At 36.1% G+C, this 18,991-nt stretch overlaps 3 protein-coding genes across 9 annotated transcripts in view; 2 read left to right on the plus strand and 1 right to left on the minus strand.

The window, feature by feature from the left end:
• The first annotated feature begins 1,146 nt into the window (after window positions 1-1,146).
• LOC128987031 (39S ribosomal protein L14, mitochondrial) lies at window positions 1,147-8,463 on the plus strand. 4 transcript variants are annotated; one of them, XM_054407693.1, is made up of 3 exons: window positions 1,147-1,167; window positions 1,633-1,839; window positions 8,160-8,463. In XM_054407693.1, the coding sequence occupies exons 2-3, from the start codon at window positions 1,659-1,661 to the stop codon at window positions 8,414-8,416; spliced, it is 438 nt and encodes a 145-aa protein (XP_054263668.1). In that variant the 5' UTR covers window positions 1,147-1,167; window positions 1,633-1,658; the 3' UTR covers window positions 8,417-8,463. The 4 variants fall into 4 exon arrangements, with proteins under 4 accessions (XP_054263668.1, XP_054263664.1, XP_054263666.1 ...); XM_054407689.1 differs by lacking the exon at window positions 1,147-1,167 and adding an exon at window positions 1,283-1,382; XM_054407691.1 differs by lacking the exon at window positions 1,147-1,167 and adding an exon at window positions 1,287-1,404.
• A 626-nt stretch (window positions 8,464-9,089) lies between these two features.
• Window positions 9,090-18,991, minus strand: part of LOC128985742 (lysine-specific histone demethylase 1A) — a 30,026-nt gene continuing 20,124 nt past the window's right edge. The window contains exons 3-5 of the mRNA XM_054405575.1: window positions 16,441-16,528; window positions 9,641-9,761; window positions 9,090-9,371 (exon numbers count right to left, since the gene is read on the minus strand). Of these exons, the coding sequence (XP_054261550.1) occupies window positions 9,175-9,371; window positions 9,641-9,761; window positions 16,441-16,528 (406 nt within the window). The 3' untranslated portion in view covers window positions 9,090-9,174. The remainder of the gene's footprint in view (window positions 9,372-9,640; window positions 9,762-16,440; window positions 16,529-18,991) is intronic.
• Window positions 18,568-18,991, plus strand: part of LOC128985741 (centrosomal protein of 164 kDa) — a 96,620-nt gene continuing 96,196 nt past the window's right edge. For 3 of the 4 annotated variants that reach the window (XM_054405567.1, XM_054405568.1, XM_054405569.1), the window contains exon 1: window positions 18,568-18,703. In XM_054405567.1, coding sequence (XP_054261542.1) covers window positions 18,633-18,703 — 71 coding nt within the window. In that variant the 5' untranslated portion in view covers window positions 18,568-18,632. The remainder of the gene's footprint in view (window positions 18,704-18,991) is intronic. The other variant, XM_054405573.1, reaches the window with a different exon arrangement.

Consider the following 18,991-nt stretch of genomic DNA (forward strand, 5'->3'; position numbering starts at 1 on the left):
ATTGAGCCATGCGAACGAGATAATATTGAAAATTAAGAAGTTAAACGGGGCAAAGCCCGCGGGTTGCAGCTAGTTAGTAATATACTAATAACTTTATCAGTAATATAGGCCTAACGGTTACACATCTCCCAAGAGATGTTCCATTGGAAGATGAATAATCAATGGAATAAGTTATCTACTTATAACTTTTCTATAATGGGATGCGGCATGGTAGAAGTGAATTTTCCAATTTTCCTTCCACCATGGCGATGCGGGTGATGAAATAATATAATACTAGTGTACATGTTGCTCGAATTCGAGCAATTGCAAAGTATTACAGGAGTTATTTCAAAACGAATAACAGTCATATTTAATGAGTTTAAAAGAGTCAACTCTAAGATTACTGGTGTGTAAATCAGACCATATTTATCTTCGTTATTGATAAACCTAAAGCATTCCGGCCGGTTTTCTCCTTCTCAAAATGCCTCGCTGTACAGGCAACACAGGTCATTGATAGAGGGCCAATTGAGAACGAAAAGTCGTTTTGGGGTAGTGTTAGGGCGCATTTGTAACCTAATAGTTGAGATTGACCAGGGTCAGGTGCTGAATGTGATGAGTTAAGCCTGTTAAAATGTTTAATCTATGCTATTACGCGACACACTGTTCTGTAGCTGCGGTCGTTATCACGACTACGCATCCTGTCTATGTTTCGATGTCGTCGCGTCGGAGGCATTTAAAAGAAAAAAACAACAAATAAACAAATTATAGCTATACAAAACAACGATAAATGCACAAATTTAAGTTACAATCATGCTAACACGATCCGTCATAGCGACACAAAACAACGATGAATACACAAATTTAAGATACTGTACAACCATCCTAACACGATTCACCTTGGGGTTATGTTTACACAAACTCAAATAGTAAACAAATGTACTCAGTGCGTTTCATTGAATTGAAAAATAAATAACAACAATTAAATTATACAGCTGATCAAAATGTAAACAATTATGTTCTTAATAAGGATAACATGGGAACTTTCAAAGCCACTGGGGCAGAGCCCAAGGGACTTTAAAAAAATGTAAGGCCAGTTTGCAAATCTACACGACACGCTCTTTCCAATGAGACGTCAATGAATAAAATCGGTTATGAAATGGCGGAGGAGTTCAACCGACAAACTTTCATGTAGCGTATTAATTATATAGATTTGAAAAGTTTATAGACAGATTAAAATTTTCCTGACTCGACAGCTTCACTGTCTATACTAGGATTGGATTGAGAAGGGATATGAAAAAAAAATTAGAAGTGGTCAGCTGTTCTTTACCGAATCTGAAAGAAAACACAACAGTGAAATAGTGAAAACTAACCTTACTAAGGCCTTCTACTTCACCATAAAAACTGTAATAAGTTTAGTTGTCTAATGTAGGCCTATATTTAATGATATTTTTATTTAATACCTAGTCTGTCCTTGGTTTAGAATTTGACCATCGTTTAGGTAATTTGTGAGAACTATTTCAATCAAAAAACAGATGACGGTTTAACTTAAGTTAGGCATTTCCTGTCATCTAACTTTAGTGGCTAAAATATTAAATAACTTAAACTTTAGACCTTTGCAATGACTTAAAAGGTCATAAGTATTTTATGTTACAGGTTAAAGAGAGGACCGCTCTATTAAAATGGCATTCATCAGCAGTTTCTATTCTCGAGCATTTCATTTCTCGGCTCCGAAAAATCACATTATGAAACTAACCAGGCTAAGGGTGGTAGACAACAGTGAACTGGGACAGAAAGCTATGGCCGAAGGGAAACCGCCTAAGTGCATTCACATCTACAACAAGAAAGGAATTGGAACAATAGGTAAGGAATTCCTGCTATCTAAGTTAGGCTATTTGTCAATTAAGTTATATTAGGTTAGCTCGTCAGGTTAGGACTTGTGTGAACCTGGCAATACAATATTTTGGGGTATTTGGCTGTAGTGCCTTTTCTTCGTTTTGGACTGGTTTCGCTGGTTTAAGTAGTTTGTTCAAGATGGCTGTGGTGATCGAACCTCAGTGCAACGTAAAGATTTCGGACTGTGTGTATAGATCGCATACTGACAGGTAGTATCGTTTTATGGTAAATCACGGTGTGATGAGCCGGGAAAGTGCTAGCACTCAATATGGTAATTTGTGCCCGCTGGTCGTGGAAGATCTCACTTTTCGTTGTCACTTGCGGTTGTCAGTTAACAAGAAGAGAAAGCGGCAGTGGTCCCGTTAAATGTCTCCACACGGGCAGGTACCTTCCTAGAGAACTCTCATTTATCTGTTGACCAGATATGTGTTCTTGTCCACCACTTAGTGGGATATTTAGCAATATTTAGTGGGATTCCAGTAAAAAAAAACGCTATTCGCCACTGGAACGCATCCACCATTTTTTCAAAGCTGCCGGCCAGCTTTACCATACCCAGCGTTGATTGTGTCATTGACTCTAAGAAGGCATTGATTGCGTAGGCCTAAGTGTTTTCATAGCTTGTTATCACTTTCTAATTACGTTAGGTGTTGGTTATTGGTACGGTAGTCAAGTTTACATTTATATTTTTTCTGAAGTGTGGAATTGTGTAAAATGGTGTACTTATGATGTTATGGACATAATTACGAAATTAATACAGTTTTCTGGTCGTATTTTTTGGTTTAAAACGTTCGCTACCTACTGCAATAGTACGAAATTTTTCATTCACATGGACCAGCAACGCACATATGCGATGGCCGGTTTCTACCCATAGACTGCCGTCGCTCATATGCGACGGCTAGTCACATTATAATAGACTGCCGTCGTATATTTGCGTCGGCGTTCTAATGTTATTAAAATGCGTCTATCTTTGCAACGGTCTATTTGAAGGCCATGAATTCACTGCAGTGGTCTACAGGGATGTCTGTCGCATATCTGCGTCGCTTGGTCTGTGGATATGATGATTAGTGACGTCATACGACAGTTAGAAAAACTTTGTTTACATTGCTGCATCACTTTCCACTTGTTGTGCGTATAACCTCAAAGAACGTGAGCGTGCTTTTGTTTAGCCTAGTGAGTCTCCGTGATGTTTAATTAGTGACTTTTAGTTGTCCAAGAGTCCAAGTGAGTTTCTTTGATAACAAAAACAAAAGTGAACTGTCGCATATATGCGGCGTTTGGGCTATTTCAAGAAAATTATAAAAATGTTGACTATTGTCATCGCTACAGACCGGGCGTCGTAAATATGTGACATTGCAAAATTTTATAAAAATACAAAAAATCAACAATAAATTATTTACAAACATGATTGCAGCATTGCAGCGTATTACAATGTAAATGATCACTGTTTTACAGGTTTTCACCCGTGGTCTGTGTGTACTGTTAACCAAGTGACAACTGGTCTATGTGTAAGATTCAAATGTATACCTCGGTCTGTGGTAATGACCGCAGCTCAGTAGCGAACTTGTTAAATGACCTTTCCGCCCCTCAGTCAAGTGCAAGACTTCAATTATAATACAGTTTTTACACAGTTTCACATTACAAGAAATGCGTTATGAGTGAGTTGTGGAAAGTGAATTTTTACCAAAATCTACTGCTTGACGATTTGCAGAAAAATACGGCTATGCAACGTAATACCTATACATCCATGTTATAAAGGACATCTTCTCTCACACGACAGTGTCAAGGTCATATACCCAGTGACGTAGCCAGGGGGGGGGGGGGTCCTGGGGGTCCAGACCCCCCTTCTGGTCTTAAATATAATATTTCTTTCATTAAATTAAATGTAAAATTATATAATCATACTGTATTGACGTTGGGGTTGATTATTTTCAGAGCTAAAAAAGACTGTTTTAGGGCCTATAGGCCTATTTTTAAAATTTTTCCCGGACCCCCTTTTACCTAAGGGGTATGGGATACCCCAGCTAACTTATTCACTGCCTAGAAGCGGCAAATAGTTAAATACGTCCCTGGTTAAGATCTATTTCTAGCCGTTTTGTGGAAAAATACACTCGCACAGCGTAATACCTATATAGTCATGTAATAAAAGACAATCACATAGCCTATTGTAAAGGTAAGTTACTATAAACAAAGTGATATTTGAGCACTTTGTCTATTTTCAATCTATCGACCCTCTCATTTCATTTTACGCCCCTTTTGTAAGACCAAAATTTGTTCTTGGTAGCCTATATGACCTTGAGACTGTCGTGTGCGTGAAGCTTTCATTTATTACACGACTATAGGTATTACGCTGTGCAGCTGTATTTTCCCGCAAAACAGCCAGCAATAGATTTTAACATGAGTGGTTTTTCATTCCACGCCCCTTTTGTATGACCAATTTTTGTTCCTGGTAGAGCCTATATGAACTTGATACTGTCGTGTGAGCGAAAGTGTCCATTATCTTTGACCATATTGGTATTCAGGGCCGGATTCAGCATTTCGGCGCCCCTAGGCCCAAATCATTTTCCGCCCCCTAGTCTGGTCAAAGTTATCATACCCATAGGCCTAAGTTAATTCCTTGAATACCACTCCTCGTCGGAATTTTATCATTGCAAGTTTTTTTAAGAATTGACTAATTTAGCCTTAACAAAATGCCGTGTTAAACACTTTAAGCAATCTTATGCTTTTAGTATATGCTCACGTTTGACGGACTGAAACATAACAACTAAACAACTCAACTCAATCCACCGAGCATTCCTGCAAAAAACATGGCCATTGATTCCAATTTCAGACCTAAAAACATGAACTCCATACTACACAGTAGCCTACGTGATACCATAGATTAAACATACTCCTTTAGTAGATTCGTCATCATTATGGATTCGCTGAAAACAATTTTTGTTATTTAAACTTAGTTTATCCAAAATAAAACGATATAATCATAAACAATAGGTCGTCTCCTGGTTATACAGTATTACAAGAAATTAAAACACATCATAGAACTAACCCTAAAATAATAGAAACAAAAGTACCGTACGTCAAAACTAACACCCAGTGTCACCAACGTGAACTAGACATGAAAAAGAATTTGAATCAACAATGTGATAGGAAGTCGAGTTGAGTTATATTTAATCTATGGTGGTACTGCATCTAGGTTATTTTTCCAAAGCAAAACAGACTACAGAGCAATATTCCGGCCAACCATACCGATCCGAGGTCTGAGGAGAAAATTACAGCTAATGGTGCTTTGGAGGTTATTGAATTAGTCAAAACCCTGTTGCAAACTGAAATTAATATTTTTTTGTTAATTTTAAAGATAAATGAATCATTTTTTAAATATTCAACACAACGTAGCCTATTATATATTTTAACTTGATCCTGCAGATTGTTGTAAACTAATCGAAAGACTAGTCAATAACTTTTGTTTTGTGAGTTATTTGTTTTGCGTGTTTTGTGGTAACAGTGTCTAGCACGCATGCGCCCCTCATTACTCCGATCAGTAGCACCGAGCCAACATAGTAGCAGTGCAGTGGCAATACGATGCGTACAGCTGGGGCGCTCGTCAACATCCCTACAGCCTCCCGTACCAATGTTGTAACGAAATTGATGCGTAATTCTGAGAAATAGTTTAAATCTTCTAACAATCATTTCTTTCTGTGAACTTCAGAATCAGAATGATTTATTAGCCAGAGTTTTTTTAATCAACTATGACTATTTATTTTTATTTTTAGATATTAAAAAAAAAAATTCTCTCCGCCTTGCGCCCTCTGGGAGCTCGCGCCCATAGGCCCGGGCCTATTGGGAAATCTGGCCCTGTAGGTATTACGCTGCACAGCTGTATTTTTCCGAAAACAGCCAGCAATAGATTTTATCATGAGTGGTACCGGTACAGTATTTCATTTCACGCCCCTTTGGTATGTCCTAAATTTGTTTCAAAATACTAGAGGCAAGATGGCGTCGTCCTTTTGTTTTGTTGATAGTAAACAAAAATATGTCATCATTATGATTCCATTATAGGCTAAGTTTATTTATTTACGTTACTATTAAAATGTATTAATTTATTAGTTCTTTAATCAAATGCCATAGGACTAAACCCAAGGCCTATGAAAGAAGGTGTGTGCATAGTGACGTCAGTGCGAGAAAAACGTTATTTATTTTACCAAATTATATGTTTTCTTGTAATTTTCCAAAGACTTTCGAATGACAATCATTACGAATTAGCATTGAATATATCAAATGGCAATCGCCAGAAATCATCATGGCTGTTGCCGCGATAAGGAAAATCATGACGAATCTCGCCGCGATTAAGATATGATCAGAGATATGGCCGCAATCACAAATAGGCCTATAGTCATTGATGCTGAGATAATCACAGTAGATTATCGCGGATGTTGCTGTGATTGTGTAAGACGCGAATAAAGTGACTGCAATTAATTATTATGGCGTTGCCAACATCGCATGCAATGATCAAACATGGCTATTAATATGTATATATTTAGATATTTATATGTATATATTTGTTATGTGTATATATAATTAAACAATATAATTATCACTTTACTAAATACCTAACTATAACAAGTTGTTGACTGAAGTGATCTCAAGTTGAGCTTAGAAGTCTATTGTTAAGGGTGCGCTCTACCTCAGCTCGGGCTTCAGTTGCTATGTTGCACCATTGGACAGCGCCGCGAGAAGCGCTTGCAGAGGTTTCCAATTAACCAATAATGATAGCTACGCACTCTAAACGGCTTATAGTAGTGCAAATACCAAACTGTGGGTTTTTAAAATTTTAAAATAAAGTTTTTTCAATAAGTTTGGGCTAGTTGAAAAGACCTTTTTTCTTGTCCTACAAATCAAGTTTATAAGGTGTGTATTAAAAATAAATGAAATAATGAAACGCAGAACTATAGAAAATTTCACCCTCTTTAATATGAGACCTTAACTTTGATTCTACGTTCAATGTAGCAGGTGAAAACTGTAATCTTGCAAACCCTTGCATTCGGTTGCAAGTAGGGGTAGAGCGCACCCTTAAGTTAGACCAATCCAAATTTCTACAGCCACCATTCTATAATCTTTTAGCTTTTGTTTGAAAAAAATTCTTAATATAGGCCCTACTATAATCAATTCTGACTCTCTTACTATAAATTGGTGTAAAATACCTGCATTTATGCGAACTTGTGTTGTAGCTGAGTTGCTACCGGTTTCAACTCACATTGGAGTCATCTTCAGGCAGTTATAAGATGTCTTCTCGCTTCATTCAAAGGTCGTCAATGGATAATAAATAAATAAACAAAACACAAACACGTATACGGACAGTCTAGACATAACTTTCGCCCGATCACGTCGTGTCGTGTCCCGTAGGCCTACCGTTTTCAGTATTTTACAGCTTTAAATGTTCTTTTTTATGTCCTTATACGTGTTTGTGTTTTGTTTATTTATTTATTATCCATTGACGACCTTCGAATGAAGCGAGAAGACATCTTATAACTGCCTGTAGATGACTCCAATGTGAGTTGAAACCGGTAGCAACTCAGCTACAACACAAGATCGCATAAATGCAGGTATTTTACACCAATTTATAGTATTTAAATGCGATCAGGAGGCTAAAATTCAATATAATGAAGTCTGACTCTCTTCTACGTTTGTTAGCAAGTATTTTCTGTTGTCACAGGTAAAATTATCAATGAGTAAATAGTCTAATAACTCAATCAATATACCTACTAGAAGCAAGATATTTTGAGCCATGAAAATTATTTGCCAACAGATGGAATAACAATGACTCAAGTTTATCGTCTCACTCTGTGTGTTTGGACATCGACGAACCAGCTGTCACAATTTATTTGGAAAAATGAACACAGTTGTGTTAGCCAGTTACAGAATGCGCTAGTGTCTAAAATTATTTTTCTACCTTATATTTTGTTGCTGATGTAGATGGGTTGATGGGTCATAACAGTTGCTATAGCTAATAATAAGACATTACATTATTTTTACTTGGGAAAAGTAGTTTGTATATTTGACAGAATTACTATATATAGTAAATATAGTAATTTAGATGAGCACAGTTTTCTCATTTAAGAACTTGCGACAACTTTAACTTGGGGATAGAATGTCTAGTTGTATCAATAGGTAAAGGTTCGGATGAGCCGATTTGATTAAAATCAATCCAGTAGTGCAATGGGCTGAAGATACTTCACATGTAGTAAATCACTATTTTATTATACACAAAATAATTTAATTTCACTATTTTACAGGGGATAAAATTTTAGTGGCCATAAAAGGAGAGAAACAGAAAGCCATTATTGTCGGCGTGAAGAAGAAACAACCGAAAAATATTCCTTCGTGTGACACCAACAATATTGTACTGATAGATGAAGCTGGATCTCCTTTGGGCACTCGCATTTCTCTTCCAATACCAATCATGTTGAGAACAATCCTGAAGAAGAAGAACTTGGGAGTCAAGGGTGTAGATTATACTAAGCTACTAGCTATTGCAAAAACATTTGTTTAGTTTGATGGCAAAATGTTAGGTTTTGTAAATAAAATCATATAGTTGTATTTTCCTCAGTTATTGCCTGGAAATCATGTGATATTTCATTGTACATTACAAGTTATTCATGTTGTGGCAAGTCAATTGTAATATTATATCAATTGGCGGGTGATAAGCCCAGTGCCTCGTGTCTTTCTTGAACACATCTGCCTTGAAAATCCAATCATTCAGATTTTTTATTAACAGATGAGGTCTGGTTCCATTTGATCAGTATAATTAGAGTTCTGCTGTATTTTGAAAACCACCGGTTTTGATGCAGTGTAAAAATATGTTAATTTAATACTACAATGAAATGCCTACTGAATTTACATCTATAGTCAATCTAAAGTTGATCTAAATTGCACACAATGCTAGGATTTAAAGATTTTTAAGGTATAGAGTTCAGTTAGCTTATCTCCCAACATTAAAGTACAAAAAATATATAAATTTGAACTGCATTTTTTAAAGAAATCCAGCAAAACAAGGGGTCAGGCTGGGTAACGAACTGTACTAATACAGTACAATTTAGTAGCAGGTACCAGGATCCGAACCCACGACATTGCTGTCATGGATTTGAAGTTTGCTACCAACTGAGCTAGTACTGACTCATCAATTAGGATTTAGCAAACAGGTGATATAAGTGAAACATTTAAAGTTTAAAATGGCTTCAAATAAAATTTTAATAAGTAAAACGAGAACATTAAGTAACTTAACATCACGACTCCTTTTTTGTTTTCTTCCTACCGGTGGCCTGTTTCCTTAAGTAAGGCCTCAATTGCTGTGTCCACGCTGGTGCTGACATAAGGCTGGTTAACCCAAGCGGTTATGAAGAACAAACGCTGGTCTTCGTCTGCTGTGTGAGCAATGTTTTCTTTTATGTGTGTCTTTAAATCAAGTTCTGTTTTGTAGGCACTTGTTATAATGGTCCACGTTTCCCCTGTAACAAAATAGGATTGTTTACTAAACACACCTACAAAGTAAGAAAATTTTTGTTCGGCATGAATTTACTCCAACATTATTAATGATTACCAATGAGTGAATTATAAGACGTAAAATTGTTTTGGTTATAAAATAAAGACTGGGTCATGGCAACATCATAGTTAAAAGAAATTATTGTTTTGTGGGATTTGAATCTGAACCTCAAGAAGTCCTGTGGTTAAGCCATTGATCAGTCATACCCCAATAAGATAGCAACAATTAACTTACCGAATTGCTGAGCTGGCCATGTCAGGAACATTGGAACATCGCCAGTTTTCTTCAAAACTTCTAGTTTGACCACACCCATAACTTCAGATTTGGTAGTCATCATTTTCTCCACACATACAGACTGGAACGTTAACAAACACAATGTAATTAGCTATGAAATTGAACTTATTAAGAGAATAAATCAAATAAATTGTATTAGCTATTAAACTGAGCTTATTAAGAAAATTAATAAAATAAATTGTATTGTTTCCTCTTATAATTTCCAACAACGGTCCTACTCTTTTTATTAGCATAAGCAGAGAAATAGCTGACTGTTGGGTCCATGAGGACGTGAATGATCATTACAACCCTTTCCCGTGATGATGTGACTGTCTATCACAAACCTTTTCTATGTGGATGTGACGAACACAAAACCTTTTCATGAGGATATGACCTACTATCACAAGCCTTCTCCACAAGGATATGGCTGACTGTTAGAAAGCTTTTCTATGAGGATGTGACTGACTGTCAAAAACATTTTTCATGATGTGATGTACCCTATCAACAAATATTGTTGGGGATTGATTGGCCCTTCCCCAGGATAAACACAGGCATAAGGGCCGAAGTCGAGACTGTCCTGACAGAATCAGGATGGGTAAAAAAACAACTCTGGTTAACAAACATAATACAACAACCATATTGAAAATTAGTTTTTCACATTTTTGCCCCTTCCTTGAACATAAGCTTTAATTTCTTTGTAAAACTATTTTTTAACTAAAAAAAAATATAGCTTAAAGAAGCGTTGTTGTACATTTAATGGTTAACGGATAAAATCGCTGTAAATTTGAAATTCCCATGTTATGTTTATGAAGAATAAATATATTTTTCTAGTTTACTTGTCTCTGCAAATGATTATGAAACTATTTATACACTGCTTGTAACTTATTGTATTGTATACACACTGCGCCCGTTTTCAAGATTGCTCTAGTCTTTGCATGTTTTTTAAAACCTACAGAATTCTATTTTTGTTGGTTATGTTAGGTTAGTTTAGAACAGTTTTTTTAATTTTAAAATTAATATTGTTTGTTAATACTGAATAATATTTATTCATTGTAGTTGTCAGCTGATATGTTTGAAATCGTTAATATCGGTATATCGAGAAAAAAAATCATCGATAGTAATGAATGTTCCCTTTAACAGGAAAGTACCTAAAAGCTATATATAAAGCCCAAAGTACCCATGACCTTTTGAGAAAACTATAAGTCACACTCCCATAAACCATGTACTTAAAATGTTCGTCATGACGAGAACCCATGCACAAAACTATCCATTATTTCATAAATTGCCCTTTAAGGTCATAATTGCTTTTCAAGGGGAACTTTCCATATACCGGTACTTGATGTTAAAAATACCTCAGCTGTTCTTATGTGTATGTTATTCTTTAAATTACCTTATTAAAATCTGGTGTGATTTGTTTGTAATGCTGTAATCTGTTTAGTTTATTTCAGCTTAACTTAACCAATCAATAGTTTTATTTGTAACATAAACCAAGTTGGGTACTTCAGTAACTTATATAGGCAAATGTTACTATGAATTTATCTTTCTGTTTTGAGTTTGATCAAGCCTATTGGTTGGTTATGGTTAAAACCACGAATACTTGAAAAGAACCAGTAAGTTAGTAAGTCATGGATCAACATAAACAAATTACGTTTTTGGCCCGAAAATAAACATTATTTAACATTGCTTAAATAAATCTTCCAAAACATATGTTAACTGTCATGATAAATGAATACGCAAGACCTAAGAAGAAAGTGTTATCTTGCTCGATAGCATTACATTAGCATTTGGTAAGGGAGTATGTTTTATCTATGGTAATAGCTAGGTATCGTTACTGGCTTAGTAGGCCTAGGATGGCATACACCAGCAAAGCAATGCTCCTTTATTAGAAAGTGGAAATGTCTGCATTATCGTGCGTCGGTGATAGCATGGTCTTTCACAACTTTGCTAAACCAACAACACAATGCAAGTTAATGTGATTCCTACACCTAAAATAGCACATTGCAGCAGCTAAGATCCTTAGACTCCTACGTGTACAATTTTTGGTAAGGAAATTATTTCAATATTAAATTTTTGTTAGGTTAGGAAGAACCACACTTAACAATACCTACTGGAGTACAAATACGCTAGTGGCATTCTTAAGCATGATTCGAGTTTGAGAGGCATTAGCAACGGTTAAAGACTGTGCATTTACACAATTTTCAACAGAAGCACTAACCCCTGTGAGGTTAACTCTCAAACTAACTAAACTCAAACAAATAAAAACGTTGAACGGACTGACTAACGGACGGACTACGAGTACGACTACATAAAACGTAGTCAAAAAAACTCAAACCAAACTTAAGTTAACTAGTCAATCTAATCGGGTCCGGAACATCTTCCATATCGTTTAATTTCACTGAGCGAAGACACGACCGTCTCGCTGCAGTAATAAATACTACTTTTTTCACTGCAACTATTACATTTGCGTTAAGTGTTGCTCTGTGGAACAGATTTGATGGAACCGTTCCTGAATAGTCCCTCGTCCATCCCTTCGCCATTCGTGACTCGGGACTTTGCCTACAGGAAGCTTTAAAGCACATATAACTCCCTTATGTATAAGACCGGAGAGAAAAGGAATCCCTGTAATATTTATTTATCTATTGGGATAGTCCTATTTTACTACTCATGAGTTGATAGTTGATGTTTGTTTCCAAAAATTAAAGAAGTAGTATGGGTGATTATATGTACTTAAGTGCCTAGGGTAAGTAGGTCGGCCGCTTAGAAAGCGACCTCCTCCAGCATTGGTTTAGCATTAGCGCGCAGGTCGTTTTCTAAGCGGCCGAACTATAGTGGTAGTATTTTGAAATGTTTAAGCTCTGGCAAAGTAGGTAATCCAATCAGTCAACCATCTAAGGGTTGAATCTTGTATCTCAAACTATGCTGGTATGATTTGAATTGTAACAATTAATTAATTATGAAGAGGGAGATAATTATAACAGGAGTGACGGCAAGGCAAAAACACCAACATAATACACAAACAATAGTTAGCAAAACAAGGGACAAAAAAAGGGCAGACTAAAGAATGCTTCTTCTTGTAACTGTTACATAAGGTCGATTCCACATATCAGTCCAGTAACAGTTGCATCCGCAAAGTCTCAGTCATACCATACTGCCAGTCACATTTGGTTGCAGTCACTCTTCCGTCACTTTATTTACAGTGTTGTTAAAGTCAAAAATGTTTAATTAAAACACAATATTCTATCAAATTTTCATCGTTCGTGTTGTTGATTGATACAAACATTACTAAAAATATACATTCCATCATTTAAATTAAATAGTATACTAATTTCTAACCTCAAACACGTCAGTCAGGCGCCCGAACAATCCAAAAATATCGGTGAAAAGAAAACTGAAATTGACTGATGGACACTGTGCTGATGGACGCCTGCAGAGCTACTGACGGAACTGCAACAGGTGGAGTGTAGATAGCGCAATGGAAAATCCATTAAAGAATTTTTTTGTTAACTGTGACGTGCCGTAACTGATGTGTGTGAATCGACCTTTATTCAGTTCCTTTTTACCGGAATGAGAAAGCTGTGGTCTGTTACAGACCCTAGGAACATGTTCCTAAAGTTCCAAAAAAAGAGTAGGATTTATTACTGCGGCGAGACGGTCGTGCTAAAACCACTCTAAAACTATATAGCTCAGTGTTCAATTTCAATTCCAGTCCGGTCCGACTACGGTCCAAAAGTTATAATATAGTGCAATATAACAAAAAATAATATAGTTAACCACACGGGCAAAAAGTGATTTTGTAACCCTCGCTCATTTTCCGACCTCGGCTTCGCCTCTTTCGTATAACTTGACCTCGTCCCAAAAAGAGTCACTTTAGGCCCTCCCTAGTGATGAAATATACTATTATGTTGTAGTTTGGTTTTGTAGGAAATATTTTAGGGCCTGTAAAGCTTTCGCCAATCAAGTTTTTCTGACAAAAACACTTTTAAGGAAAATGTGACTGAACTTCTTTATCAAGGTTTCTTTTATCGATTTCCCATATAAGTTAGGGAGTAAAGCTGTTACCGTAGGTCTCTTGGTAAAACCTGGACTTGGGGCCGATTTATTTTTTAGTTTGATGTCCTCAGAGGCAAAAACACAATCCGTTAAAAATAATCCGTTAGCAAGATAACTTTAGCAAAAATTACCCGATTTCCATTAAATTTGGTACGGTACACACGTGTAAACCTACGTTGTTCAAACGAGTTCGCTAACAGCATCATCCAGACCATGGGAACGGGGTTTTTGGGGTAAAAATTAATTGGCTTTTCTCGTTTTTGATCCTCAAAACATAAAATTTCTCTATTTCTCGCTAGACCATTTTGAGAGCTTACACAAACAGATAATTAAGTACATTTAAGTGTTTTTTACAATTATTTAGGTACGGAGAAATCTAAAAAAAATTTTAATTAAAAATTCCCATGTGTTATTTTTATGGAGAATGAGTAAACTTTTGTAGTTTGCTTGTTTAGGGATACCGTACATTTTGATCAAACTTGGTAGCCTATTTTTGGGAAATTTATTTATTTTATACTAAGCTATTATTATTAAAAATACCCCCGCCTCAGCAAACCTGCGGACTAAGCGAATTTCCATTTGCCTGATTGGATTTACACTAAAATGTCTCCTTATAAAAATATCACATATATTCCCTATTTAAATAACATTAGTTTAACGAGTACTTAGGTTTGCTGCAACGGGGAGGGTAAAAAGGTGTTTTTTTTTTAATGTAATAGTTTAGTATGAAATTAATGCATTTTCCAAATTTGATCAAAATATGTTCATAAACAAGCAAACTACAACAGTTTACTTTTTCTCCATAAGAATAACATGGGATTTTTAAATTTACTGATTTTTGGAATTTTTTCCGTAACCATTAGGCGCATATTCATGCTTCAATATACTAAATTATTTGTTTTTTAAGCTCTACAAGTGGTTTGTAAATAAATTGCTAAATTTTAAGTTTTTAGGATAAAAAATGGGAAAAGCCAATTTTTACCCCATGAAACCCCCCATAAACCCCTGTTCCCATAGTCCGATCATGCTGATTTGCGAACTCGTTCGAATAAACGTAGATTTACACGTTTGTACCAAATTTCATCAAAATCGGATGATTTTTGCTCGAGTTATCGCGCTAACGGACACATATATAAATATATATATGAATTTGAACGGATGGTATTTTTGGTCTCTAGGGACCTCAAAACGAAAAAGTAAATCGGTCCCGGGCCCAGGTCTTACCATGAGTACTACGGTAATAGCTTATTCCCTATAGGGGATATTCGCTAAAAACACATTTTATTGCCCTCCATAAATGTAGCGGCAAACCCAGGTATTTGCTAAAACCTAATCTTAAAACTGTTGCAAAACTTATGACAGCTAGACTAGCCTAACCATACTACTGGACCAAACTACACGCCGGTTTTAACAAAAGAAAGGGTACTGTATAGGCCCTATATGTGCAGGCTTTATTTGTTTTCTCAGTATTTTGAGAATATTAATTAGTTGGGTCAAAAATGGAAATTAAACTTTTCTCATGGAGATTTAATGTTTATTGAAAACATTTTTTCTCAGCTCCTGTGCATCGCAGGGAAAATCTATGCATACTGTTAGAAAGATATTTGCATTTGCCTGTAGATGTGCAAAAGCCCTTTATTAATTAAAATATGCTAAAAGATAGGCAGAAAAAATGAATTTAATATTAAAAAAAAAATTAACATGGGCTTAATGGGTTGCCATGTTGGTGACGAAATAACAACAAAATATTATCAGAAAATCAAAACAAATGCAAGAAATTCCAATCACATGTTTTATTTACAGTGTGGGGTGAAAATAGAGAAGCTTCCACAATACATACTTTTGGCCGAATTTTTGACCACGGGGCGAGATTTAGTGTTATCATAGATTAAAAAGATTAAATTGAAATTTAATCAGGCAAATGAAAATTCACTTAGTCTGCAGGTTTGCTGCGCAGGGGGTATTCAGTTATTTAAGAACCTTCCCATTAGTTTGAAGAATAAAAAATTCCCACACAAGGTAGGTGGAGAGAGGCACAATCATTTCTCGGGCCCATAGTGCGTCACAAGCAAACCGCAGACCTGAGGATACATACCTCCAATTAAATTATGATATGCCTAAATTACATAGATTTATTTTAATTCACATAGTTGATTTGTTAAAACCTTACAATGCTCAAAGAATGTTTAGATATAGCTTTGTCAGGGAAGGATAGACACATCCCCTGGCCTCTCCCTATAGACACCATAGTTTTCAATACGATGGTGTAGAAAAATACAAATAAATAAACCTTGGTTTTATCATAACATTTCAGCTTCAGCCTTGTATGCTTTATCTATGCTGTTATTTAAATCTACATTAGACTCCCCCTTATCCGGACTCCTCGGGGCCGAGGCCAGTCCTGATAACGGTTTTTCCGGTTAAACCAACATCCCCAAAAACTCGTTAAAACGGACCGTTAAAATGAATACTGACAGTATTTTACTTAAATTTAGGAGAGAATTGTATTCATTTAGACACATGATCACTGGTCTCAAATCATTCCCACGAGAAGAGTCATTTCAGTACCACCCACATCCTATCGATCTAGTCCAGTTAAACCAATGTGCTGACAAAAATTGTCCGGTTAAAAGGTAGTCTACTGTAGATTGTTTTATTAATTTTAAGATGACCCCTGCTCAAGTACCTACTATTTTGATACAATTATTTACCATTTGGTGGTGGATTGGTTCAAGCTGGTCGCATAGCTCTTGAAGTCCATCAGGATAGATATTTTGCATACTTGTCTGTCCATTGTCTCTAAAAAATTCAAGAATGTTCCAAAATATGGTTGTTGGAAAGAAAAACAATAATATATACATAAGAGAGTAGTGACAGCATAACTTATATGATGAAAACACCCCCCCCCCCCCCCCATATAACAATTATTTTGGGACCGCTATCATAGAATAAGAGCACATGATGTTTATTAGGAATTACACTTAATGAAAGGACAAAAGTTTAGACTATAAGTCACTTATGCAAAAACTATGAGAAATATAGAAAAAAAAACTACTTTTACTGTCTCAAAGTGAGTCAAAGGACATTTCTCAAAACTGAAACCTTGTTAAAAGAAAGCAGTAAAAACGATTTAAAAAATTAAAACATAAGCATGCTAAAACCATAAGACTTAACCACATAGACCAGATGAAGCCATTATTTCTAAAGTTCTGTCGCTTAGAGTTTTCACATTTTGTTCACAGCAAAAAAAAAAATTGCTAGCAGTATTGATGAACCGGTACTGTCTTCATGAGCATTGACATAAGCCCACTTTACAGCAAAAAATGTAGGAGTCTGCTTTGACTTGCATGATTAACTTTGTTTACTGATGTAAATGTAAACATCAAATCTACATTGACCACAGTTGAACTTCGCAATGAGTTTGCTACGTTACTATTGAAGGTAAATTTCCTATTCTGGTTTTTCATACATGGCAATCGATTAATATGTATACAAATTGCTATGGTTTACAATAATTCACCCTTATAAGAAAGAAAACAGTATTTTGAAGCAGCATACTCTGTTGGCAGGTAAATCAATTTAACTTTTTTTTCAAAAGGTCACCATTTGATCCTGATAAAAAACAGTAGCTTTTTGATGGGTTAAAAACTGCACCTATCTGTCCCTGATCATTAAATAAATGATCCTGGCTAATGAAACAGCTGATCGTAGTCAGTAAGGCCGGTGCTCCACTAAGCTGTTTGGCCGCGGGCGGTAACCGCGCGCGGTGCTGCCGCCCTGTGACAGCAGATGCATTTGAATCGGACCGGCTCCATTATGCGCGGCGGCGCGACCGCGAGCGTGGCGTCGCCGCAGTCGCGGCGCCACATTAAGTCTTGTGAGGTGAGCTCCACTGTGCGGTTGTGGCGTGGCCTGTCTACTCCAAATTAGTTCATCAAGTAGTTCATCAAATGATTTGATCGACATTCTGTAGTACTGAAAAAACTTGTCCTCATGCTTCCTTCCGGATTTCTTCATAAAATTTAAAGAAATTGTTTCCTTGTCTGCGTTCCGCAGTGAAGGGGTGAACCCAGTACCGCTTCTTTTTCGGTTCCAGCATACCACAGGCTTCGAGAGCACACACAACTTTTACTAACGACATCACTCTGCACTACAAAAAAACACGCGTCATCACTGCACCAGGTGAGTCAACAAAGTAGCGAGCGCGGTCCGCAATTGGCGTTAAAACCGCTCAATGGAGCATCAAATCATAGTCGCGGCCACGCCGCGCGAGGTTCTGCCGCGCGCGTCCAAACAGCTTAGTGGAGCACCGGCCTAACAAAGCTACACAGGTCATCTCACACCATTCTACACTCATATTTGGGTTAAGATACGCATGGCAACCTATTCTCAATGATTGATAATTAAGATTGGATCCATATACAAAGATTTATTTACTATTACTTGTTCTCTTGCATCATTACCAAAGAAGCAGTAAAATTTACCTACTCTCAAAGAAGAGAACACAAATTCAGTCTACAGCAACACATTCAATCAAACATGACATGAAAAATACATGAAAACTGGCTTCACATTTTACTACAGTCTCTTGTTAAATTCCAGTGTCATTATACAAAAATGGAAAAATATGTGGGAAATTTTCTTGAGGTGTTCTGAGCCTTACAATGTTTGCTTCTTTAGTTTCTTAATCAATACTAAAAACATGTAATGAAATGATTACTTCAGTCATATACCTATAATCAAAGCTACAACCCAAAAAGTCTGCATGTTTTTTTATGATTCCATGGTAATTTCAGCTGTTAATTTTCTGAAAAAGTTTACATAACATAAAAAAATTATGAACATGAAGTTATCAATGATTGTTTTTAACTGTTAATTTGGAAATCAGTTCAAAATTTAGTTAATGGAGAGACGCCTGCATATCACTTACGCTCCTGAGCATTTTTATAACAACGGACACAATGTTAATTCCAGGTATGATGGACTAGGATTACATTAAAAACTAACAAAAATACCTAAGAGTTGTAAAAAGTCAATGGTTGTAGATTGCAAATAAATTGCCCATCAGTTTGCTGTGTATTCAAAATTCCTAAACCTACTCGAATTATTTTCCTAAAGATGCTTCTACAGGTTGTCTTTTACTGAATGAGTAAACTATCTGTCTCTACTTGCTGAGTTCATTTCCTATACCTATCTAATCACATTTTTCTAATGATAGTGTATTGGTAATTGGTAGATACAATACTGATGGTTTAAACATAT

The sequence above is a fragment of the Macrosteles quadrilineatus genome, unplaced genomic scaffold (genome assembly GCF_028750875.1).
Source record: "Macrosteles quadrilineatus isolate MER2022 unplaced genomic scaffold, UCM_ALF_1.0 Scaffold_2__2_contigs__length_208266976, whole genome shotgun sequence".
NCBI lineage: Eukaryota > Metazoa > Arthropoda > Insecta > Hemiptera > Cicadellidae > Macrosteles > Macrosteles quadrilineatus.

Coding starts and splice junctions, on each gene's coding strand:
- LOC128987031 (XM_054407693.1), top strand. CDS start 1,659: ATGGCATTCATCAGCAGTTTCTATTCTCGAGCATTTCATTTCTCGGCT. Junction 1,840..8,159: donor GAAAGGAATTGGAACAATAG/GTAAGGAATTCC, acceptor ACTATTTTACAG/GGGATAAAATTTTAGTGGCC.